We start from the raw sequence: 24,449 nt of genomic DNA, 5'->3' as shown, positions 1-24,449 counted from the left end.
TTTTAAATAGGTTTTCACAACACTTAGCCTCAGCCCTGGCGCCTCTTCAGAGCCACTGTCTGCAAAGGACAGAAAACTTTGCAAAGCTGGCTGTAATTTTTTAACTGGTGCTTTCAAATACATCACAGTTCCATCAGAGGGAAAATGACTTTTTATGAGCTTAACGGACTGCTGGGTTGTGAAAAGCCTATATTTCATCTTACAACAGGAGAAGTGCAGAAAACAGTGGAGGAAGGAGAGGAGAAGAGTCAGAAAAACCTCTACCCATCACAGACGTGGGGCCCCAGCATCCTGTCTGAGCATCTGAGACGCTTTCCCAGCTTGGTTGGTGGAAGTGGGGGAAACAACACAGAGAGCCTGGGCTCAAGGCCGAAGGCTGGGAAGGAGGTCTAACTTGGAGGCTAGTTGATATGGGAAACCCTCAGATGAGGCCCCCTCCTGAGCCCCAAACCATTGACCAAATACCACATTCTTCCTTTTTCCCGAGGAAGCCAGTGGCCTGGGATGTCTGCAACCGTCTACTGTTGGTGAATGGCCTACACCTCAATCCGTGGGCCTCCTTTCCCAAAAATACCCTATATCCAGGGAAGATAAAATGTACTCCCACAGAACCTCACGCAAAGCCCTTTAACTCAGAGACAAGGCAGGCTAAGGCTTCTATGTCTATGGACAGAGAGAGAGTGAGAGTAATTGCCCTTCGGTGGAGGAGAGATGAAAAGAGGGTTTGGGGCAAATTCAAAGAGCTTGGAGAAAGGAGACTGGCTAGCCTGCCAACCACCAAGGCAGGGATGCTGGTTTGGGGCTAGACCCCTCGGACCACTGCAGAAACGGGACTTCGGGTGGGAAGAAATAACAAACAGGATGGGAATATCCCCAGCGGAGTGTCTGGTCGGACGCAATAAACCAGGAAGCCCCGTGGCTTGGTGTCCTGAAAGGTCCGTCTTCCTGAGCCCCTGGCAAGAGAGAGGACACAGCCTCCGATAAGCACGTCCAAAGACCCCCTCAGACAGGGACTGAGTGGCCCGATGGGGACCTCCATTGGTGGCTGACAAACTTGGGTCCAGGAAACCATCACTGAAGGGACCAGGAGGCAAGCCGCTGTGTCCCCCTTGCCCTCAAAAGAACCCCACTCTTGAATGTCCTCGGCTGCTATCAGAATTACCATGTTCTAGAAGGTACTGAACAGCCTCCGAGCGACCCCTGTGTGAGGCAACATACAGCGCCATGAACGCTCTCTGAGAAATCCACTTCTTCCACTGCTTGTCATCAAAATGCTGCGAATTTGTTGTTCGGTGGAAAGCATCTTCGGCAACACCGAGGCAAGACAGCCGGGCGAGGTAAACAGAGTCACGCACGTGCGTCTGGGTGAGTTCAGAAGTGCAGATACCCCTGGCTGGTGGGTGATGGGACACTGGGGGAGAAGTTTGCTGGGGTGCCACACGCGGGCTGGTGATGGGATCAGAGAGCGGAGGAGCTGGAAACGAGCCAGGGGAAGACATGTAACTCTCTCTACACGTCCAGGAAATACGAATTTACCATCAGCCAGGCTCGGGAGGCAGGAAATTCTTCCTGTCCATGTTTTGAAGAGAGAAAATAGCTTTTCTGGGTGTCCAGAGGAAGGGGGTTACGGCTCTGAAGGAAGACCCCAGCCGACACAGCACGGCCTCCCCAGAGGGGCACAGGCGTCTCTGGAGATGTGATGGATCCTGGCCTTCCGGTCTATTTTTGGGCCCATTGTCTCCATTAACTTTTGGGACACTCTGAACTCTGCTCCCAGGTGAATAACAGCCCCGGGATATAATCATCACGTGGAGAATTAAGGCTCTGAGCACAGGAGGACGACTACGGACTACAGACGGCCTCTGACAGATAGGAACCCGGTCGCAGATGTGCAGCATCCGGTGTGGGGCGAAGCGGGATGTGAGGGGCCCCCAGCGGGGTGACAGCAATTCTGGCTCAAGAGAGGAGGGACTCACCCATCACCCATGTCCAGAGCAAGAGCCAGAAAGTCTAGGCACGGACACAGAGCCAGAGGGGGAAGCAAGGGAAGGCAGGGGAAGAGGAGGAAAGCAGGCAGGAACCAGAGGATTATGCAAGGAAGGGCCCCGCCCTTCCTTCTAAGGCTCAGGCTCCAGGGCAGCAGGTCCTGGCCCCCCCTCCCCCGAGCCCACTCCCCCTTCCCAGACCTAATCCCAGTGCCCCTCCCGCACCCAGCCTTCCCTGACCCCCATCCCAGCCAGAAGTAAACTCTCTCTCCTCCACAAGCTCATAGCTTCTCATCCGAATTTATTTTCCAGAAAGAACGCGCACTTGTCCCCTTGTGTCTGAATGATTCATCTTCACTGCTGGGTAGACACCCTGATTTCCTCCTCTTGCCTCCCAACTCCCACCCCAGAGCCCAGCTGAGCACCCAGCTCAAGGCCTGGCCAAGAGTTAACGACACCCACTGTGTTTCCAAGTCTCTCCCCCTTGGGTGAGAGCAGACCCCCCCAGAGGATTTTTTGCAGCATTGAACACTCTGGGCCACACGTTTCCAAGTGATCTGGCATTCTCCACTGTTAACTTAGGTTTTCAACTTTACAGAGTAGACACGTGAATAGAAAACGTGCTGCCCTGGCTCCTTTTGGGGCACGGTGAGTGGGTTACAAGTCACAGCTATGTGGACGCAGTGAAATCGCAAAAGCCAAACGGCAAATGGCAACACTCGACTTGATCATGATGACATGAGTCCTTGTTATCTTTTCCCTCTACTCTGAAACTTTTACCCAAATATTCATATTAAAGACTAAGTGAATCCCCCCCCCCCCCCACACACACAATTTACAGCTGGTTCATGAAGTATAATATCCGTTTAAAGAAGCATGAAAACACCTTACTGGAATCCCCTTCCACAGCCGCCAAAACCAGTTCCGTCCATCCATCATAATGCCAGATAGGTAATGAAATAATCCCACCAGGAACAACATCGTGGCACCTCAGCGTAGCGTCATCCATCAAAATTCCTCCAGGGAATGATTTTTTTCTTTAAAAAGAAAAATCGGGCATTAAAGATAAACTGTTACATTGGTTTAGTTAAGAGATTACCTGACCTTGGGTATCACAAGGATAATTTGAGAGCCTCGAGCGCTACTCTCATTTGATGACCCCACATCCGTCTGTTTGTGGTTAGTGATGCTTTTTAGAAAATTAATTTGGCTTAGCTCAAAGAGAAGCCAAACCAAAAGAAAAAAAAAAGGCAACGAAAAAAAAAAGGCAACGATTTATAAGATTCTGTAATTGTAACTTGACCTATGGCAAAAAAAATACATGAGTGAATAAAAGTCATTTCAGGAGGCAAACCCTAAATAGAGCTACTTGAACTTGAAGTAACTGTGTATTACAGATGTGGTGCAATGCGGTTATATAAGTTATAGATGTTAAACTAAGATACTAACTAATTCTGGTTAATGTTATCATCAGTTTGCTTAAAGAGGTAATAATGACAAAAATTTGTCGGATCTTTCAAATTGTAGTCTGTGGCAGCGTTTCTCAACCTTGGCACTCCTGACATTTGGGGCCAGATGCCCCTCTGCTGTGGGGTCTGTCCTGGGCATTGCAGGGCGTCTAGCAGCATCCCAGGCTTCTACCCACAAGACGGCAGTAGCCCACTCACCTAATTGTGACCAGATGTGTCTCTAGATGTTGCCTAATGGCCCCTGGGGGACAAAATTGCCCCAGTGGAGACCCTATGGTAACATAAGCGTCGCAGTGACGTGGGATGGAAGAGATCCTTTCTCTGTTGGGGAGGTTCTCCCCAAACAGCCCCTTCCTCATATGAAAGAATGGGGGTCGGGGGGTGGATCCACTCACACTTCCTAAATTCAGACCCTTTGGGGCAGACCGTCAGAATTAGTAGAAGAGGACTGTGGAAAATTTTAAGAAAAATGCAGTTGTTTTTAGTTTACTTTTTAAAAGACACACACTTCTTCCTTCATGGCCACCTGTAACCTAGATGAAGGATAACAGAGTCATTTGTTATCTCCAATAAGCAGTGCCAAGAATGGAACCTCTCAACTCTGCCCAGGTTGGATTATCATTTATTCCTAGTAGAATTCATGAGTTTTTTGGTTTCATGATTGAGTGATTTCGAAGTGCCATTACCCAGCACCCACATGCTCTAAACCTCACGACGAGCCAAGTTCGTCCTCTCCATGTGCTGCAGGAGTGGACGGAGGCTCGCACGGCCAGCGAACGGCAACGCTGGGACTCCAGACCTGCCTTTCCTCGGCCGCCATGTGATGCTCACTCTAGATTTTGCTGGTACCTTTTAGTCCCCAGCAACTCCAGATGGTGGATGTAAACGCGGAATAGTGATTAGCAAATCTGTTAATTAGGGTCTTATTTGTGGTTCTGACACAGAGAATAATCAGTCATTTGCCTAAGTAAGACAACTCGAAGACTTCCTAACAACTTTGAAAAAAATGGAGCAAGGCTGTGTTTCCCTGAGAAACACAAGAGCACGGTGCACACATGCTAAACAGCTCTTAGAGAAATCAGAGCACATTCTCCTTTTACAGGCAGGCAGCAACCGCCTTCACCTTAGACAAATACTCATTACCACCGGCTAAATAAATTATTAGAGTTGACAACAGATGTGGAAAGGTGACCCGCCTCCAGGAAGATGTTCACCCCCTTTAGACTTGTGTCTCTCAGGGTTTCCACACTCATTATCTCATTTGATCCTCCCTGGCAACCTCTGAGGTGGGTAAAGAGGCATCAGGCTGGTTATGCATCAGCAGAAGCCCAAATTTCTTCTACTGACGTGCTGTACCTTCTCTCCTTCTCGTTTGCCGTCAACAGGAAGGACGGCAACCAAGCTTGAGAGAGGTCAGGCTTCTCACAGTTGCTAAGTGCTTGCTGAGTGATAGGATTGTGACATCAGTGTTAAGCCACTCCATCCCTTTCATTCCCTCTTAGCTTTCTTGAATTTATTGCTCAGCATAGCTCATCGGCAAAAATAAATTAGGGGTGCCGGACACCCGTAGTTCAGGACACGTAATTTTCGAATTACTTGTTTTGGAACTCTTACTAAGTTCTTCCACAGCTCACTTCACTTTTAACACATTAAGCACAGGTACATCTCTTTCCAGATAAAGCCTCAAAAATGCTCCAAAGCTCTTCCAAATACCCCTGTAGCAAAGCAAACATATCATGAAAAATGCTTAACCGATTTCCAAGAGGGCAAAGGAAAGGATTTGGGCCTTCAATATACCTTCTGAGTCTCCCGAGTCACTTCTGCCTAAAGGGGGACACGGCACTGAGAATCCTAGAGCTCACGGGGCTCTGCTTTACAGATTAGGAAACTGAGCCCCGGAAGCGCAGGGCCTGGGAACACGATTCTCATGGAGACCAGCTGCTTTCAGACCTCTGTCTCCATGGCTTCCTGGTCCCTGCAGTATAACTGCAATCTCTCTGCAATATTGGCCGTTCACTTTCTCTGTGCAGCAGACCAGAGAGTTTTTTATATCTTCATTTTTCTTGAAGTGTTTTTGCATTGATTTCAACTGGGTGGGGAGATGTTGGAGCCTGGGGACTTTGATCCTGTTCTCATATGCTAAATACTGTAGGGATCGGATCGGGACAGCCAGGTCCTCAGGCCGAGGGAAGGAGACCGATGGAGGGAGAGATGGGGCTCTAGGGCCCTTGCCCGCCACGGGGTGCCTCCCCCATGGGATCTGTCTGGACAGGGGGCCTTGGGGTCCTGATTCAGTCACGGTGAGCTTTGGGCGCTGGGTTTCGATTCCGATTGGACGAGCTTTGAGCTCCTGACGTCACAAGGGCGCAGCTTGAGATTCGAGGTTCTGATACGGACTGGGTCAGTGCCAGTATTCGGGGTTCAAACGTGGACAGGGTTTGTTTTGAGATTTGGGGTCCCAATGAGGGCAGAGTTTGCTCTGGATTGGGGTTCTGATGAAGGTAAGGTTTGCTTTCTGTCTGGGAGTCCTGGTATGGGAAGGGTCTGTTCTGGGATGCAGAGTCCTTCTGCGGGCAGGACTTGTTTGGGGATTTGGGGGTCTGATGTAGGCCTGGGTAGTGTGGCAACCGGGGGTGAGGAAGCAGACAGGTCTGCCCCAGGATTCGGGGGTCTTGACAGTGACAGGTTTGGCTCCGAGATCTGGAGTCCTGATATAGGTGGGTTTGGTCTAGCGCTGGGGGTTCTGGTGTGGATCAGGTTGATAAGGGATTTGGGTTTTCAACTACAAGCAGAGTTTGCTTTGAGTTTGGGGGCCCTCGTGTAGGCCAGGCTCGTTTGGAACTTTGGCTTCCTTACACAGACACGGCTGGCTTAAACCTTGGAGTGCCGGTGTGGACGTGGTTTCTGTGGAGGTTGGAGGTTCAGATATGGGTAGACTGGACTTGAGTTTGGGGTCCTAGTGTGGGCAGTTTATCTCATGTCTTGGAGCCCTTCGGATGACACCTGGCTTCGGGTTCTTCTGTCGTCATTGTGAGCTTGGGAACTAGCTTTCAGGTGTGGGCAGAGTTAACTTTGAATTTGGGGGTCCAGATGTGGGAGGAGTTCACTTTGAGCCCCGGCATCCTTACGTAGACAGAGATGGCTGATGGATTGGGGTTCAGGTGCACAACTGGTTAAGCAGAGAGTGGGGCTCAGAATTGGATGTACCTGCTCTGGGGTCTAGGGTCATGATCTGGGTAGTAGGCTTCACGCTCTGGGACTTAGGTTTCTGTCGTGAGCCGGGGTCACCTGAGGATTGTATCTGAGGTTCAAACGTGCATATGGTTCGTGGAGAGACATGGGGTCCTGAGGAGGGCAGAGTTTGCTTAAGGCTTTAGTGTCCTTGAGTCTACACGGTTGCTGGGAGGACTTGGGGTTCGGATGGTCACATGGTTAGCCTGGGGATTGGGGGTTCAGTCTTGGGCAGGTTTGTTCTGGACTTGGGGTCCTTGCACGGACGTGGCTGGCTGGAGGGCTGGGGGTTCTGGTGTCCCACAGCCCAGCACAGGGACTTGACGTTTAATTCCATCTGGGTCCTGACATGAGCAGCCTTGCCCGAGGTTGTGAGGTCCCGCTGAGGACAGGCGTTTCAGACTGGAGGTCTCGTGTGGCACTGCTGGCTTTGGGACTTGGGTCCCTGATGAAGACGTGGGAATCTGAGGTTCTGGTGTTGGAGGGCCCTGCGGCGGCAGCGTCTGTTTCGGGACTTGGGGTCCTGACGTGCACAGGGCTGGGCTCAGGTTGGCAGGCCACACTAGACGGCGGGCTTTGGGCCTGGAGTCCCAGCGCAGGCAGGGTCTGCTTGCGGATTAGGGTCTTGCTGTGGACAGGGTCTGCCTGGAGATTTGAGGTCTAACGTGAAGCTCGGCTTTTCTGGAGCTGGGAAATCCCTATGTGTCCAGGGTTAGCTTTTCCACCCGGGGTTTCACGGGGGTGGGGTTTGTTTTGACATCTGGGGGTCCTCCTCTGGGCGGGCTTCCCTTCCCCCACTGCGGGTTCAGAGGGGACTGGGCGCCCCGGGTCGAGGGAGTACGTGGGGCCGGGAAAGGGGTCGGGCAGGGGCTGCCTTTGTCCAGATACTGGAGCCGCTGGAGGCTGAAGGGGATGCCGGCTATTAGGTCCAGCTCCTCCTTGAGCTCCCGCACAGTCATGTCGCTGCGGCAGCCTGTCACTCGGAACACCTCCCCGGAATCCTCCAGCAGCACCTGCACGACGAAGACGTCTGAGGCCAAGTCGAGCTCCAGGCTCACAGCCTGCGGGTCCCCGACGCGGCTCCAGCCTCGGGCGCGGGGCTGCGCGGGGAGGGGCCGCGGAACGGCAGAGCCCGCCCCCCGCCCGTCCGGCCCGCCCGCATCGGGGTCTGGGCGAAGGGCGCCCCCTCGACGGCCCGGCCGCCTCCGCCGCCGGGTGCCGGCCGCCCGGCCCGCCGCGCGTCATCGCCACCCCCGCCGCGGCGGCCCCTCCGGGACGGCCGAACCACCAGCGCCCGCAGTGGGCCGACGGGCCCGCCGTTAACCAAGGCGGGGCTCCACGTGGACGCGGGTGACGTGTCTGCGATAAGGGGAAAAGGGCCCGGGCGCTTCCAGAACACTGGGAGGATGCATCGAGACCCAACCAGAGGCCTCGCGGAGGCCGCGCGCCCCGCAGACCCAGCACGGCCGCATCCCCGACTCCTCCTCGCCGCTTCCGAACTGCTCTCACCGTCAGTTCCTTGAACTCGGAAGACGAGGCGGCTCGTGGCCGTTGTTAGGCAACTGTGACCTCCTCTCCATGTCTGTTTAAAATACAATCATTGCACAATTCGGGGCCAACTACCTGTAGGAATTATGCGTGAATAATGCTCTAAATCATCTTTGCATGCGTCGTCTACAGAGGGTGGTAAAGTGCAGACTTTAGCCATGCTTAAAAATCGTTATTTCTTAGCACGAAGGAAAAAACCAACATTGCAGAAATATGACCCCTTTCAAGCCGATCTGGGCCCAACTTGACAGTGAAAAAACCTGATACTTGGCCACTCCGGAAGTGGGAGACAGACCTTCCTGAAAATTTGCAAAGCTGCATCAAAATCCGTCCATGTTGAAAACGTTCTCGAATTCTTGAAGTGAGAAAGGCGCTAATGAAAACACTTAGCAAGGAGGAAATGTCCACTTGGGGAAAAGCTGAGATGGTTCTATTGTTGAGATGCCTTTCAAGGCAGCTGTACCTGTGAGAAACTATCTCGTGCTTTTCCATTAATTCACCGGAGGAGGCCGAGTGCTCAAGAAAACAGGAAGCTTACCTTCAGTGGTCAAATCACAGACACTCAACACTGCACCTAAGAACAGTTAATACGCGAAGACCTAAACTGGTGGAGAAGCTACAGGAGAGAACAGCAAGGGCAACCAGAACAAGCTTGGGAAAATCTCAGTTGTTACCAACGAAGAATAAAATGCAAGCTTTCAACATACTTTCTGCAGAGAAGTTAGTCATAAAAATAGCTTTCCACTGGAAAGCCGTTCATATTAGATTATAGAGGAATTTTAACACATAAACTGAAAATTTAAAGGTTAGATTATTTACCAAAGAGTCTCAACAAATCTCTACCAGCACATCTGATTCAGGAGGCAAATCCTACACATCACAACACCAACTGATTTGTCTTTTCCTTAATGGAAAGTGAAGCTCTGCACAGAATACAAGATTCCAGTTGGGTAATTCTACTTGCTGCTAGATCAACAGATTTTAACATGATAAGCTCAATTTCTAGGCAATAAAAATAAATTAAAAATTGCTTGCTACTGAAGCAAAACAATACCTCCGTCTATTTACTTTAGACAAGTACTAAATACAAGATAGATTGATTTTTTTTTTTCTCATTATGTAGTCTCCAATGTATTAACGTCACTCTTTGCTGAAGTTGTCAAAATGCTATCCTGGGTTGCAATGTGAAATTCTCATACATGTGCCTTATTTTCTTTGGCACGGTATAGATTCCTTCCTTTCTTTTTAAAGAGTCAGCCCAGAGGAATTTGGGGGAGGGGAAAACATCCTGTATACCAGGAAATTCAATATATAGCTCCAGAAATTTTATCTTTTAAAAAAAAGAAAAGAAAGATAAGAAAAAGATCCAAGGGAAGAATGGAGACAGCTGGCGCGCCCTTTGCAGCTATAGCTCTGGGACCCCAAAGGGGCTGCTCTTTCCTTCCCTTATGCTTGCCTTTGAGAAGATACAAATAGAAACAAGAAAAATAACTTCAGCATACATGTATGCAGAATTTAATCAACTGTTTATAGAGCCTGGAGTTATTAACTAATGCAAAACCTGTTTAAATTCTAGAGTATCTTTCCCTTAGTCTAAATTTTAAAAGCACGAAATCTAAGTCCTGTGTACCTAGATTTGAAGAGTATCATAATTTAACCTCCCAAATCACTGGTATTTGTGGCCAACTATATAGAGTGATCAGAACTATGATTTCCTATTTTTTGTTAAGATTCTAAAGCATCAGATATAAAGCCAATATCCATGCACCTCAGTGATCAATCCCCCCACCCCCAAGTTCTTAAACAAATGATAATATAGCCATGTAAGAATGAAAGTCTTTCTGCTTTACGCCTCCATCAAAGGCCAGTACCTATCTTTACGGAAACAGTTCCTGCAAGAAGAGGAGGGAGTGAGTGCTTGAGGAAAAGTTCCGAGTACAGTTTACAACAAAAGTACAATATTAGAAAGACTGCCATAAATCAGTCTTTAGTAGATTTCTTTAACTATCACATTTTTCAAAAGTAAACAAATTGGGCTATATTTGCAGCCCAAAGTGCAAAGCTCAAAGTGGAGCATAAATTTAAATGATGTATTTGTTCTGTTCACTGATAGGAAGCTAATCTTACATTAATATATTTTCTTCCTGTCAAGAGTTATTTACATATGTACAGTATTTCAGTTAAAAATAATACCATAAACTATATTTTATAGGAAAGCATGAGGGAAGCCAAATATACAAGTCTATCAAAGACTTAAAAGCTTCTGATAACGTACTTTATTTTGGGGGGGAGGGGTTGGCTGGGGGTTAAATAATATAGTCTGTAATAGAGAAAACAAACCGCTCCCAGGCAGTCTGATGCCATGGAGGTCCCCCCCCCCCCCCCCCGCCACCCTCAGTGAGCCACCTGGTTCTGCAGCCTTTTAACAGATTTCCTGATCAGGCAGGCAGGGGCACAGGAGCGCAGCACAGGCCGGGCCACCTGGGACTCCTGCCCATCCCAGCAGTAGTTCCCGTGAGTGCAGATGGGAAAGGGGTCATTTGAACACAACAACATCAGAGTTTCAGAAATCTGTCCTCCCTGGGCAGGTATGATACAATCAGTTCCCCTTCAAGGTATGGTGAGCAGCACATGCCACACATGAAATGACCAGATTGTGAGTGACCACAGACTGGTTAATTCTGGTTTTCTAGCATGGTAGTGTCTATACTATTCCGCCGCTTTGGTTCTAGGGTGGCAGAAAAGGAAACATCTTGGTTCCGGTCGGACTGCAAAGCTAAGACAGTCTCTTCAACGACTTCAAGATGAGGGTTACCGGCATTTCTAAAATACACTAAAGAGAAAAAGACATGAAATTGAATCACATGTGCCGTGAACTGTGTTCAAAAACATACTCTGGTTTGGTTTTTTTTTTTAAACCACATCTCAGGACAATAAACCATTTTTCATAGAGTAAGTCCTTTAAAATGATAAAATTGCTTGAATCAAAGAGTATTTCCTAAATTTTAAAGACAAACTTCTAAGAATAGGCATGCATATTTTTTCAGCTATAACTAAAAATCTTTTAATATTATCTTTTCCTCCCTCCAGTACAAAAGAATTAGCAACACAGAACACAGGCAGTGGGGAGCAGGTTGCTGGACAGATGGGGTGGAGGATGGGAGGGAAGTGGCAACAAAGGGCTACGCAGGGCAGGAGATGAGATGTTCTCCCGAATATGTGGTGTAGACGTGAACTATACAAGGGACACAGTCTTATATTAAGTCCTGTTCAGGTTTAAAATAACTGACTAGGTTGGGGTATAAACTTTTTCTGACTGACCACAAAATTAATACGATTAAAAACTGACCATAGATAATGCTTAAATTGACTACCTTTCATAATCTGTCTCTGTCATAACTTAAAGTTTATAAAAGTTTCCCTCATTTCTAGAAGACTATGTAATATTTTGCATTTCAGTATGTTTATTAAATAGAAAACTGAGCTATCTTAATTCTTAGTCATTTTATAAATAACATAACGTATGCAAAAAAATTAACTTATAAATTTATATAGTAGATCTGAAGTACGCTACCACACAATTTGCCACAACTCCCTAAAGAGGAGATTTGGCTGCTGCCTGATGAAGTTTAAAATCTGTAAGCTCAGAAAAATGGTCCGCGTACCCTTTCCCAACAGTGTCTGTTTTAGAGCTTTGGCTAGCAAAACCCTTACGTTTGGCACAGGATCTGATGCAAGGCTTACAAGGCTGGGGAGTAAGTGTTCAACAAACTGGTCCACAGGGATACACTCCTCGCTCACCACTGCCTGTGATGAAGAGAAAGCCAGAGCCGGAAAACAGACCTTTTTCAATAGTGATGAGCACGGTTTTTCTAGAAACATCCACTTCTGTAATTCCAAAGAAGTAATTTCAGGATCTTTTGGTCTGAGGAGTGTGTGTGTGTGTGTGTGTGTGTGTGTGTGTGTGTGTGTCTGAATTTTAAAATCTCAACCACCGAATTTGGTTAGAAACACAGTTAACACTTTTATAATTCATTACCAAGCACTGGGGTACAAATGGTGTAATATTTGGTGGGGAAGTCAAAGGCTTTGGAGTCAGACAGGTCCAGGTTCAAAACCTAACCTGGTCACTTCTAGCTTCGTGGCCATGAGTAACTGGCTTCACCTTTCCGGGCCTCGGTTTCCTCACCTGTACCATGGAGTAGCAATGGGGATGGCAAACCATTTTTGCAAAGGCTAGCGTAGCGCCCGCCAACAAGGGTTGGGAACCTTGACGCCTGTTACTCACCAGAGCTCAGGCTTTGAGGACAGGGACCACGCCTATCACATGACAGCCAAATCCCAGACCCCAATTCAGTGCCCGGCCCTCTGTGAACAGCTAGCATTTACTGCTGCCCTACTTACAAAGAGTCGTACGTGGATTCTCCCATTTCATTCTCATAGCCGGCCATGGAAATCAGACTGAGCCTAGTTTTACAGGTGAGTCCAATGTTGTGGTGACACCCAAAGGCTCAAGACCCACAGGCAGCAGCAGGTGGAGATTCCAAGGAAGGAATGTGGATTCTAAATCCTGCAGCTCTTCCCACTACCGGGTAACAACAGCAGCTGATACGTAGTAAGTGCTCTCCGGGTTCCCGGCACCGTGCTTGGCTACTCGGATGCGTCAGCTCACTGAAGCCTCAGGGCCACGCCAGGAGGCAGGCCCGTACCCCGGGAACTCCATCTTACAGAACACGGAAAGGCCGTGCAGAGAGGGTGCTTCGCCCAAGGCCACCCAGCAGGGAAGCAGTAGACCCAGGCTTCAAAGTAACAAAGTCGGCCCCCCAATCTCCAGGTTGCGACGCCTCCCTGCATTTGAACAGGGATCCATGTGCCCACCGGGAGGTTCTCCTGGCTGAGGACACTCTCCTTTTGTTTGTGGTATTGTAGGTTTTCTAAAGCTTTAATGAAGGCACACCAAAAAACTGATTTTTCTCGAACAAAATTAGTTGGTGCCTTTTCCTTCTGTTTCATCGCGGATCGTCTAAATCTCAGAAAAAGAATTTAAAAATAAAAGCAAAAATATCTCATTTACCCTTTCTCTACAAAATAGTGGGCAGCACTGACTTCTTCATGAAAGTCTGTGGTATCAGGCCTGCGCTTTGTGACTTTGGCACTGACCCTGCCCCCTACTGCCCTTCTGCAAGTAGATGGCCAAAGTACCCCTGTGATACCCCTGCGGGCCTACAGGGGGCCCTGGTGAGTTCCTCAGTAGGGAGGCCCGGTGGTTCCGGGGGAGGGAAAGGGGGCTGCTGCGGGGCCAGGGCTCAGGTAGAGCCCCATCACAGATTTACTGTATTACTGACAAAGCCGGGTGACAAGTACGTGCAGGTTCATTCTACTGTTCCCTCTACCTTTGTATATGATAGACCGTGTGCATGAGGAGAAGTTAAAACTGTTAAAATAACAGTTCAGCAGAAAGAAAATCATGGCTTTACACTTCCTGGGTGACCCTGAGCAAGTTACCTAACCTCTCTGGGCTCCAACTCCTTCAGCTAGAACAACTGGTCTAAAAGTACATGGGTGCACTGAGCTCAACACCTGGCAGACCTTACTGTTAGGAGCAGGTGTAGGACGAGATGCCCGGCACACGGAGGCGATCCAAAATGACAGCCGTCCTCCCCAGCCAGACATAAATCATGCCCTCACTTCCAAGATGCTAAGTAGAGAGGGCGATCTGAGGGGTTGACCTTCACCTGAAAGAGACGAAAGGTCCCCGAGCTGCCCCACTGCTGTGCCCCTCACCCCACCTTCCTCCCTCCCTACTGCGGCGGGCGCAGTGAGGAGCAGCCCTGCGCTGGACATGACGGGAGCACGGTCTGGGCCTGGCCCCCACCTCCCTGGATGGAAAGTGCCGGCGAGCAGGGGGTTGTTCCTCTTCCGTCCCCAGCATCTAGAGCAGGCCTGGCACACAGTAGGTGCTCAGTCACTATGCATAGGATGACTGCACAGAAGGGCTGGGTAACCCTGGGCAAGTCCCTTTTCCAAACTGGCTTGTCACAATCTCCTGGGAGATAAGGGGGTTCGGTCCGCTGCTCCCCAGGTTCCTGGCTAGTCCTCCAGGGCTGAGATTCTTTGCCTGGTGCTGTGTGTTGATATCACACGGCAAACATATGTCAGGGTAGATGCTCCCCCCAGGCCCTGCTAACCTGACAAATGAAAGCAAACGCTTGCCTTCCGACCCACTTAGAACAGTGCCGGAACCTTAGGATGAGTTCATTGATGAAATTTAACCCCAACGCACTTTCACTGTTGGAATAGAACTTCTGCAGAATTGCTACAACCTGTGAAAAATATTAGAAGAGCGAATTTAGAATGCTGCCATCTACTTGGATTATGACTACGACTCTACACGGAAACTAGACATTTTGATGCACCCTTCCACCTTTAAGACGAATTTATAAGCACGCGAGAAAGTCATTTTTGTCACAGTGATCATTAGAATACAGAGGAAAAAAGATGTTTAAATATATGGTGATACACACACACTCACACCCATAAAACCCTTCATAAAATGAAATGTAAAAAGGGACTGGCATTAGAAAAATACATTATTCTTAAGATTCCAAAGTTTAGAAAATGTCCCCTTGCATAACAACTAAATCATTACCTTTCAGAACATGTCATTTTTATAAAATTTTAGCACCATCGGAGTACCTTAGTAAATATTTTCAAATGAGAATTTTTTTCCTCAGTATTCAGCTGGTACAAGCCCACATAAAACAGGTGCGGCTTTTCTTTGCTGGAGTTTTTGCTCACTAACTACTTTTCTACAAAACCGTGCTGGAGAGTCAACCCAATCTGTGTTGAAAAGAAACACTCAGCCACTGTTTAAAGAGTTTCATACATAAGGCGATTTATCCACAATTTTCATCACTCAAGTATACTGCTTAACAAAAGAGCTATCTTACATACTGATAAAACTATAATACAGTTCCTAATTTCAAAACTTAAAAGCTGCTTTCATGGGTAAATGGACAAATTAAGCCCAGAAAAAATAAAAAAGTTAAAATGGAAGAAACATAAATATTCCTTTTTCTAAAAATCATAAACAGAAAAGGTCATGATTCCTTACTAGCTTGAAGGAGATCCACCGAACTTCAGAAACTTTATCTGCACACAACTTTAAGGCAATATGCACGAAATAATCATAAACAGCATTGGGATTATAGAGTTCCAAAATCACTATCAGCTGTCTGAAATTTAAAAAAAAAAGAAAGAAAGAAATTGTTTGGGGGGTGAAAAACACATTATCAACCTCTCTTTATTCTCGTTTCATTTTATAGATAAAAATAGCCAGGCTGGGAGATCAACGGAAGCAGAAAGCTGAGTGAAAATGGCCACGCAAAGAAAATTGGGGGAAAAAATCTTAACTCTTCATCTCTCTCTCACACACAAATCAAACAGAAAGGAAATAAATTAAACTTGTAAAACACAGGCTGAGAAATTTATGAATAGGGATTCAATATTTCAACTTTAGGTTATCAGTTCGAAAGCACATAAAACTTTAAAAATCAGATAACATAAAAATAGCCAGGACGCCGAAGTTCCCAAAGATCGCCAGATCAAGGGAAAACACATGAGATTTCACTGTCTCCACTGTGCTCCTGACGCTGCAAATTAAATTTTCTGCTTTTGCTGGCCGGCTCACGCACTGTTCACGAGCCTTGTTCAATCCAACAAGTTCCACCAGGAGAGAACGGGAGCACGAGCTCTTTACTCCCAGGGAAAAATTCATAAGATGGCTGGTGGGAAAAACCTACTACCAAAGCTTTCACTGTTTTCTAAAGGGCGAAGGGGAGAAGGGTATGAAAATAAATGGCATTATTTCCACACTGGCAAAAGAAAGGAAATGAAAAAGAGATTGGAAGGAAGCTAGAACCAAAAGCCAGGGGTGCCGGTGAATACGTTCATATCAAAAAGCACTGTTTTCAGAAAAGTGATACCAATATCGTGGGCATGGAAGCACAGAATTCGTATCAGTGGCTTTGGCTTCAATAACCATGGCAGAGATGTTAGTTAGATAGCCCGCGCTCGGAGACAACGCCGTCGGGCGAAGCGAGCCGAGCCGAGCCAAGCCGGCCCGGCCCGGCCCGGCCCGGCCCGGCCCGGCCCCGGCAAGCAGGTCATCGCAGCCGGCACCGGCTCCGGCTCCACACCGTCCCCGTCGCTGGTCCCGGGTCCCGGGAAGCTGGTCAGCCGGTCCCCAGGCCCGAATCCATCCCCGGCCTCCGGCCCCAACCCCGTCCCGGGGTCCCCAGTGCCCGGTTCCATTCCCATCCCCGGCCCCGACCCCATCTCCATCCCCATCCCCATCCCCATTCCCGGGAAGCAGATCCGCCCGGCCCGAGACGGACCTCGCCGAGTTCCTGCACTCAGCCGCTAGAGGGCGCGATGCCTTCATGGAAAAAAACGTGGGCCTGTTTTTCCTTGGTTCTCTGAGAACACACGCCGGGAACATGGCATAATGACTGAAACCTCAATCTCTCAAATTAAGCATAATGATTAAGGATCACAGCAAAGAGAAAATCTTTCAGTTTGCCCCTGGCATAGGCCAAATCATATCCTGAAGAGCCGCAAAAGCCTGATGGATTTCTACAGGGAAGACAATTATTTGAGAGATTTCCAGTTGAGGGCAAGAAAAATGAAAACTAGAGATACTGAAATAAATCTCGACAAGGTGAAAACTAAAACCCAAACAACAACACCACAAACAAATCCACTCAATACTGCGGAAAGCACATTATACACCTCGGGACGGAGAATTATTTAAAGTGACACTTTCACTCTTTTAGAATCACTAAAACCTTGAACATTCCTCCTGCTGGCACAAAATGGGGAATTAAATAACTCCTTCACACACAAAATGATGTACAGATCTGAGCCACCTTGGGGGACGTTTTTATTAAATAATCGCTTCATCTGGGTTAGACCTTTTCATATCTCTCACTGTAACATAATTTTCCTTAGTGGCTGAAGTGTATAAACTGCGCTGTGCCCTTACACAGAGGGCTACACTCAGAATGTTCAAGAAAGCTTTGGCAAAAACTGCTCCGATAAATAGGAAAATATTGAAGAGCGGGTGATTCATCTTTCATTTGGTTCAAATAAATTGGCTTACAGAACAGCACAACACTCTAATTCCAAAGTGACTCTCGCCCTGCCTGCCTCTGAAAATGAATGTCTCCCCAGAGACTGTGGTATTTGTAACTTAGAGCTTTGGAATTCATTTTATCCCTTAATAAAAACATAATCTCTTTATCCAAAAGAACACTCCTACTGCTACTTTAGAAATCAATTATAAGGTAGGGAAATTAAGAATTATTCCATCTAGCTTGCCTTCTCATAACCCCAAACAGGCTTTACTTACTCTGTCAGTCCATATCGAAACCTCCAATTCCTGCTGTTATCGGTCACTACAAATTCTTGAAGCTGATAAAGATATTCTCTCCTCTTGTCTTCATGAAGCAACTATTTTTTAAGAATGTATATATAAATAAAAATATATAATCCTTCAAAATGTCCCCAAATAGACTGTTTTATTATACTTCAGATTATACATTTGTCACCGGCCAGAACCGTGCATTTCCCTGATGCCTTGTACTCCATTACCCAGTGTGGCTGTGAATTAGCTTTGCTGTTAACAGACGTCCAACGCATCCCTGACTGCTTCCAATCTTTCTCCCCTGGTTCGTGTATGTGCTTGTGTGTTTCTACACGCCCCCTACTCATCCTTCTTTCACAATTTCCTGCCTGAAAAAAAACCAAGCATGTGTGTGCTTGGAAGATAATGCCCCGCTGCTTCCCAGGGAGGTGGCACTGCTCGTGTGCTCCTGCACCAGACAGGAAAATCTCCGGCGATGCGGCACGCGCCAGACTCCGTCAAGGGCAGCTCCTGGTCATGTGGACGCGAGTAATTAGTTTCTCTAGGTCATTTTTAAACTCTTAGTTTTACGCTCATCGTTCCTCTGGGGCGGGGGCGGGCGGGGGGAAGGCAAGAAGGGAAGCAGCAACATCTTGCAAGAAAGAGCCCTTCGTGCAGAATTGAGATTGGATTTCAGCTGGCTCTTCCCTTAGGTGACCCCGGGCAAGTCACACGCCACCCGGGAGCCCGGTTCCTTCTTTCTCAAGAGTGTGCTGGGCCATCTGTCTACCATCCTCCATACAATTAGAACTCTAAGGGACGGGAAGATTAGGAGGAAAGATAAAAATATTTACCCGTCACCGAAAGAATGCCCACTTTAAGATTTTGGATGCCATGCTTCAACTGAAGAGACCCAGACAGCTGTCTCTGGTTTTTATTCCACTGATACTTTACATATTCAGGGTTTTAAAAAATTGTATTGGGACTTCCCTGGTGGTCCAGTGGTTAAGAGTCCACCTTCAGGCGCAGGGGATGCGGATTCGATCCCTGGTCGGGGAACTAAGATCCCACACGCGCAGGGCAACTAAGCCCTCACCCGCAACTACTGAGCCCGCGCACTCTGGAGCCCACGTGCCACAACTAGAGAAGCCGGGCACTGCAACAAAGAGCCCACACGCCGCAAAGAAAGATCCCGTGTGCTGCAACTATGACCCGACACAGCCAAATAAATATATAAAAATTGTATTGAAGAGGGGAGATTTGTTTTTTGTTTTAATCCTTCTTCCTACCTTTAGAAAGTCATACAGGTGTTTCAGAACTCCTATGCGTACTTCATCCAGGTCCTTTAAAAATCCACTGAAGATGGGCAGCGGGTAGGCAGCCGTGCACTGATCCCCAAGGATCACAGCCAGCTCGTGGATGGAGAAGGCTAAGGTCTGACGGACCTTCCACTGGGGGTGCGCAGAGACATACGGACCACAAAAGGCAAGCATGATTCAGTGTCATCGAGAGCATAAGTGGCATTTGTGGGGCCAAACTGATACTGCCAGGGGTTGGCCACTTAAAGCTTCATTTGATCAGAGACCAGTAAACAAGCCAATGGCGGCCACATAAAATACAGGTCAGCGAGCAGCCCTGCCGCAGCTTCCCGCTCTCCCTAATTAGATGACCCACCCTATTCTGTGCCTGCCCCTGAAAAGGCCCCTTTCACCTGCGCGTCGGAAGCCAGCGTCTCGTACGTATCTCTCAGGCAGTGTCAATTCTGCCTGCCCAGTGTCAGCGCCACCCCCAGGAGGCTGTAGGCACGGTGTTTGGCGATGTCGGTATCGACGGTCTGGGTTCGAGCTGGGTCAATCATGGACACGTACTGACCTAGCAGGGGCTGAGGTATTATATCCTGAGAAACAGGAGAGGAAGGGAACCATCATGCTTGCAGTAGAGAAGGAGAACACTCATGAAAGACGAGGACATTGGAACCTGGAGGTGAAAACAGCAAAGCGGGGGTATAAGAGGAACAAGAGGCCTTCCCAAAGCTCGGGGCTCTGGATTGCACGAGCTTCTTGCTCAGCATGTAGTGAGTCAGCTTGGTCTTAAGTTAAAGCAGTGGCCACGCTCATCTTTTCTAAATTGGTCCAACACTGGATATCACAGAGCACAGTCTAGAATATCAACGTTTGGCTGGTCTGGTACACGCAGCTCTGGAGAATGCAAACTAGCTCCTCTTTTCTTATTAACTGCCCCCAGCACTTATGGCCAGAGCCACTGCACTCTGCTCACTACTACCTTTTTCCAACTGATGGGATACTGCCTTCATAAGACATCACCCACTTACCTTTTTCTCTGCAAGGACGAGGGGGTACAATAATTAAAAACCCTTAAGAGAACTGCCACAGCACTAGAAGCTAATCCACAAGACAGAACAAAACCAAACACAGTTCAACAAAGGAAGCTGTCGAAAACTTTTCAGACAAAGAAAGGAGCTAAATGGCTTGTGTAAACAGACACTACATATTAACGTACACATGCCAAAGTCTCTTCTCACCTTTGATCTGCTTTATTAAAATACCTTCGAGACTGTTCAGAAGACTTTAAACAACACTTGAGAATTTACTTTTTTTCAGTTAGAGAGGAAATATCAGCAACACAGATTATGAACTAAGATATGTCATTAATCCTGATGCAAGAAAAACGTTTGGTTCCAACAGCCGTTCTTAAACTTAACTTCCAGAAAATGCAGTTCTGAGTTGCTTTTCTTTTCAAGGAACGAACCTGCGATTTAGATTTATCCTCTTCAAGTGGGCTGCAGCCGTGCCTCTGGTCAGTCTCCAAATGGCCACTGGTTCCACTGCCAGGTTCACCTGGACCCTGCAGAGTTGATCGGGCACATTACCAACGTGGTCCAAAGGAGGAAGCTGTCCTACCACTCCCCCTTCAAAGAATCCTCTTTCAAGGCCAAAAGTGACTTCTGCAGACCAAGACCAGAGCTCCCCTGAAGACACTGGTGTCCCTCCAGATGTGAAAAAATACATTTGCACAGTTGTATATGATACCATATAGGTCAGTCATTTCAAGTGCATTTTAATTTCAAGACTGCTGGAGGCCCTTACAAAAGACAGGCTCTTGTTGGTGAGTACCAACAACTCGAGTCTGTATTTACCCTTCTTTAGGTCCCAGGGTCCCCAGTGTGGTTAGCTGATGCCCTTAGGTAACGGTCGCATGTTTAAAGCAGAGGCCACTCCAGAAGGCAGGGCGAGGTCTGCAAGAAATGGTGAAGAGCACCTCCAGCATTTCTCAGGGATGAGACAGTACAGTGCTCTGGACTCCAGACAGAGGATGGAGAGGCGGGGGGCTGGGGGGACCCATTTAATCTGAGTGAAAAGATGTGGCTGATGAAAGGGTATTTAGAAAACTGTTCTCAATTTTCACATGTACAAATACCTCTAATGTTTGCTGATGAACCTTTACATTAGGTTAACAATTAAAATGAGCTGGACCATCCAGCGGTGACATATTGGTCTCTGGTCATTGATTAACATTAACTGAGATGGACCTGACCTTCTCCTTCAACCATAACACGGATTTTCCTACTTGCACTTGAAATGTCATACTGTCTACCAGCTTAATGGATTCTGACAAATCAGCTCGATATATGATCCAGGAAGTCGATTAATACACCGATAGATGCTTCGCTTGCTCTGAGGCACGCTACCAGAACCTTCAATTCCCAAGGTTTGCACTGAAATGTACTGCTTATTTTAACAGAGGACATGATAAAACAGAAATATTTTGGTATGATAACCTAGGACCCCAGTTTTTCCAAGTTAATAAATTCATATAGATTAATAAATAATACAGCGTTATTCTCCTTCTAGGAATTAACTTTATTCCAAAGTCTTCAGTGCCATAGTTACATACAGCACTTATTCCAGGAGCCAAGGTTTACTTAAGGTTTAAGTAAACCACCCAAGTCAAGGCAACCCCAGAGGGAATTGGGAGGTCATTTCCCCAGAAAACTACCTGGCAGTCAAAAGAGACAAGTGGGAAGAAACAGGCCCCTCCTTCCCCTGGGCATCTCGGGACCAAGCTGGTGCGTGAAGATGGCGGAGTGGGAGCTGGACCAAGGTCAACGCAAGGGCCAAGGGCGAGCAGCCTCCCAGCCTCACCTCCTCTTCTGTCCTCATGGCTTAAGCTCTGAGTTTTTTTGTTCTTTTTCCTTCTTTTGCAACTAGAGGCATCCTGCCCGATCCCTTAGGAACCTAAGAGTCAAATTCAAGAGCCCTGACATCCATCGCCATAAACCAAAAGCCCAATTATACAGGCCCCTTTAAGATCCTTCGCTCAAGACAGCCAACCTGGAGGAATCTGTTCTCTCTTTTCCTTTTTCACTTCTGCATATGACAGAGAAGCCCGAATCCCATCACATCTCCCACCAAGGTAAACGTGACCACGCCTTTCCACTCAACACAGGTGGTTTTTATACTCCAGGTAACAAAGGTAACAACGTGAGCTTTCTTGCCTATTTTTTGAAGCAAATCAGCAAAACAGGATATCATCTCATTCCCTACTAATCAAAGGCAACCTTAATAACCCTTGAACATTTTATATTCAGGCTTTTTTAATTCGTCGTTTGTTTAGCTTCACTGGAGTAGACCAAGGGGGTAAAAGGAGGTGATAAGTTCGTTTAATCACGGACGTCAAAATATAAACCGTGTGAATGGAGAAACAATTGGTATTCTGACCCTGGAGACCACAAGTTTAAAGAGATTCTCCATCGTGGCACATGAAAATGAGAGGGTGCCCACACATCATGACTTTATGATCACAGACCCCTTGCTAATTTTAATTTGCTAGTCTCACCACTACCTGTGAAGGACCCCAACTCAAAGGGGTCCATGTGCGAGTTTAGTAGGAATTAGGAAGGCATCAGAGCCTCCTACCACGAGCGAGCTGGAAAGCTAGAGAAACTCAAGGTGAGAAATAAGTGCCAGGCTTCCTTTTCGCCCCAAACACGGAGTCCCAGCCTCACGGGGGCTGGTTCCAGACTAGAGGAGAAACAGTAGTGAGCTACTTGTCTTCTCAAAATCGCCCCTCCAAGGGCTTCCCTGGTGGCGCAGTGGTTGAGAGTCCGCCTGCGGACGTAGGGGACACAGGTTCGTGCCCCGGTCTGGGAAGATCCCACATGCCGCGGAGCAGCTGGGCCCGTGAGCCATGGCCGCTGAGCCTGCGCGTCCGGAGCCTGTGCTCCGCAACGGGAGAGGCCACAACAGTGAGAGGCCCGCGTACCGGGGGGGAAAAAAAAAATCTCCCCTCCAAGAAACGGCATCCAGCATCACTCCTGAGCAAGCATGGGTTAAAGGAGGCCCACGGGACGGGCTGGAGGTAACGCACAATCTCAAAGGTCACTGTCAACTTTACATTCTAGGAGTTGCGTGAATTCACCTCCCCTTGCTACTGAAAGATATAGGCGTCGGTTTAGCAGTGAAATAGAGCATTTAGACGGTTAATCCCCCCAAAGAACCAGGTTGTCTTTGGAGAAGAGGGAAGGTGCTTTTGGTCTCCCCACGTTTGTTTTTTTCTTTTTTTTTTTTTGCGGTACCCGGGCCCCTCACTGTTGTGGCCTCTCCCGTTGCAGAGCACAGGCTCAGGACGCGCAGGCTCAGCGGCCATGGCTCACGGGCCCAGCCGCTCCGCGGCATGTGGGATCTTTCCGGACCGGGGCACGAACCCGTGTCCCCTGCATTGGCAGGCGGACCCTCAACCACTGCGCCAGCAGGGAAGCCCCCCCACGTTTGTTTTGTGGAGGAGAGTCGGGGTTATCAATCACCTGATTGATTCGTTGTCTAGTTATCCAAAACATGACCTTAAGAATAAAATTAAATGTGCCATTTATCAATTCTGCCAGGATATATTAATAAAAGAAAACGCAGCTGCGTGATTTCTGTCACATCCTCGCTGGCTGAGGGAGAGGGCAAAGACTCACTGTGCTTTGTAACGTCCTGGCCGCGGCGAGCTCACTCTGCGGGGGTGAAGCCGCCGGGGCCGGCTGACTGCCAGAGGCTGGGCTGGGATCTGAACTGGACGCCTCCTTGAGCCCTCCGTCGGCGGGCGCGCTCGGGCTCATTCACAGAGTCTAGCTGTGCGGCAACCAGTGCAGCTGACAACACCTGAACTGGAGCTGCAGGAAGAGAAGTTCCAGGAATTTGAATAACTTTATTTGGTTTGCAGGGATTGACTCACAACGTGGACGCACCGCACAAGCCCTCCCCTTCCGGAAGTCGGGCGCCCGGCGCGAGCTCTCACCGAGGTGCTGATGTTTACGGCCATTACCTTTATTCCAACTAACTGCCAGCCACACACAGAGTGTCCGACCTGAACTCGAAAAGCCTCAGTTAGGAAAATCAGAGTCCAATCCCATCACCTTCCACAGAAAGACAACGCGATGCTCCTGAACGCTGCTGTCTGGGAGGCCCAGCAACATGGGGGGGGGGGGGTCCCATCCCCCATTTATAAACCAGGGCGGCCATTGCTCTGCCACACGCACGCGCGTGCAGGGATCAATCCATCCCCGTCCACACCGACGAGTAAAGACCGCGTTCACCCAGCCCCGAGCGCTACTCGTTCTTTCTGTCCACAGCACGGCTATTCGAGACTCTCCTAACAGTGAAGATGACATAGTTCACATGCCTTTCTGTAAAAAAACAAACTGATGTTTCCATGTCTCCAGCCTCCAAACACACACACACACACACACAGTACTGCCTGCATCCTGTTTCCTACTAGTTCAATTCAACAAGAGTCCTTAAAATGTTTAGA

General features: G+C 48.2%; 2 protein-coding genes across 2 annotated transcripts in view; both read right to left on the bottom strand.

Annotated features, from left to right (window-relative positions):
• Nucleotides 1–2,681: 2,681 nt before the first annotated feature.
• On the bottom strand, nucleotides 2,682–7,644 carry ANKRD60 (ankyrin repeat domain 60; the record flags this gene model as incomplete). The annotated part of the gene is made up of 2 exons (XM_079943722.1): nucleotides 2,682–3,002; nucleotides 7,560–7,644. 2 exons carry the CDS (start codon nucleotides 7,642–7,644, stop codon nucleotides 2,821–2,823), a joined length of 267 nt encoding a protein of 88 aa, XP_079799848.1. The 3' UTR covers nucleotides 2,682–2,820.
• Nucleotides 7,645–10,291: 2,647 nt separating this feature from the next.
• The window catches only part of LOC307198013 (serine/threonine-protein phosphatase 4 regulatory subunit 1-like), a gene marked incomplete at its 5' end in the record, with an annotated part of 65,550 nt that continues 51,392 nt past the window's right edge, over nucleotides 10,292–24,449 (bottom strand). Inside the window, 11 exon segments of the mRNA XM_079944599.1 lie at nucleotides 10,292–11,066; nucleotides 11,899–12,040; nucleotides 14,422–14,556; nucleotides 15,348–15,468; nucleotides 17,643–17,743; nucleotides 18,926–19,087; nucleotides 19,348–19,392; nucleotides 19,396–19,533; nucleotides 20,406–20,501; nucleotides 23,617–23,743; nucleotides 23,745–23,811. Coding sequence (XP_079800725.1) covers nucleotides 10,909–11,066; nucleotides 11,899–12,040; nucleotides 14,422–14,556; nucleotides 15,348–15,468; nucleotides 17,643–17,743; nucleotides 18,926–19,087; nucleotides 19,348–19,392; nucleotides 19,396–19,533; nucleotides 20,406–20,501; nucleotides 23,617–23,743; nucleotides 23,745–23,811 — 1,292 coding nt within the window. The 3' untranslated portion in view covers nucleotides 10,292–10,908.

The sequence above is a fragment of the Stenella coeruleoalba genome, assembly GCF_951394435.1.
Source record: "Stenella coeruleoalba genome assembly, chromosome: 15".
In the NCBI taxonomy this organism is placed as follows: domain Eukaryota; kingdom Metazoa; phylum Chordata; class Mammalia; order Artiodactyla; family Delphinidae; genus Stenella; species Stenella coeruleoalba.
Note: the sequence above shows the minus strand (reverse complement) of the source record. Positions and strands in the feature narration are given on the sequence as shown.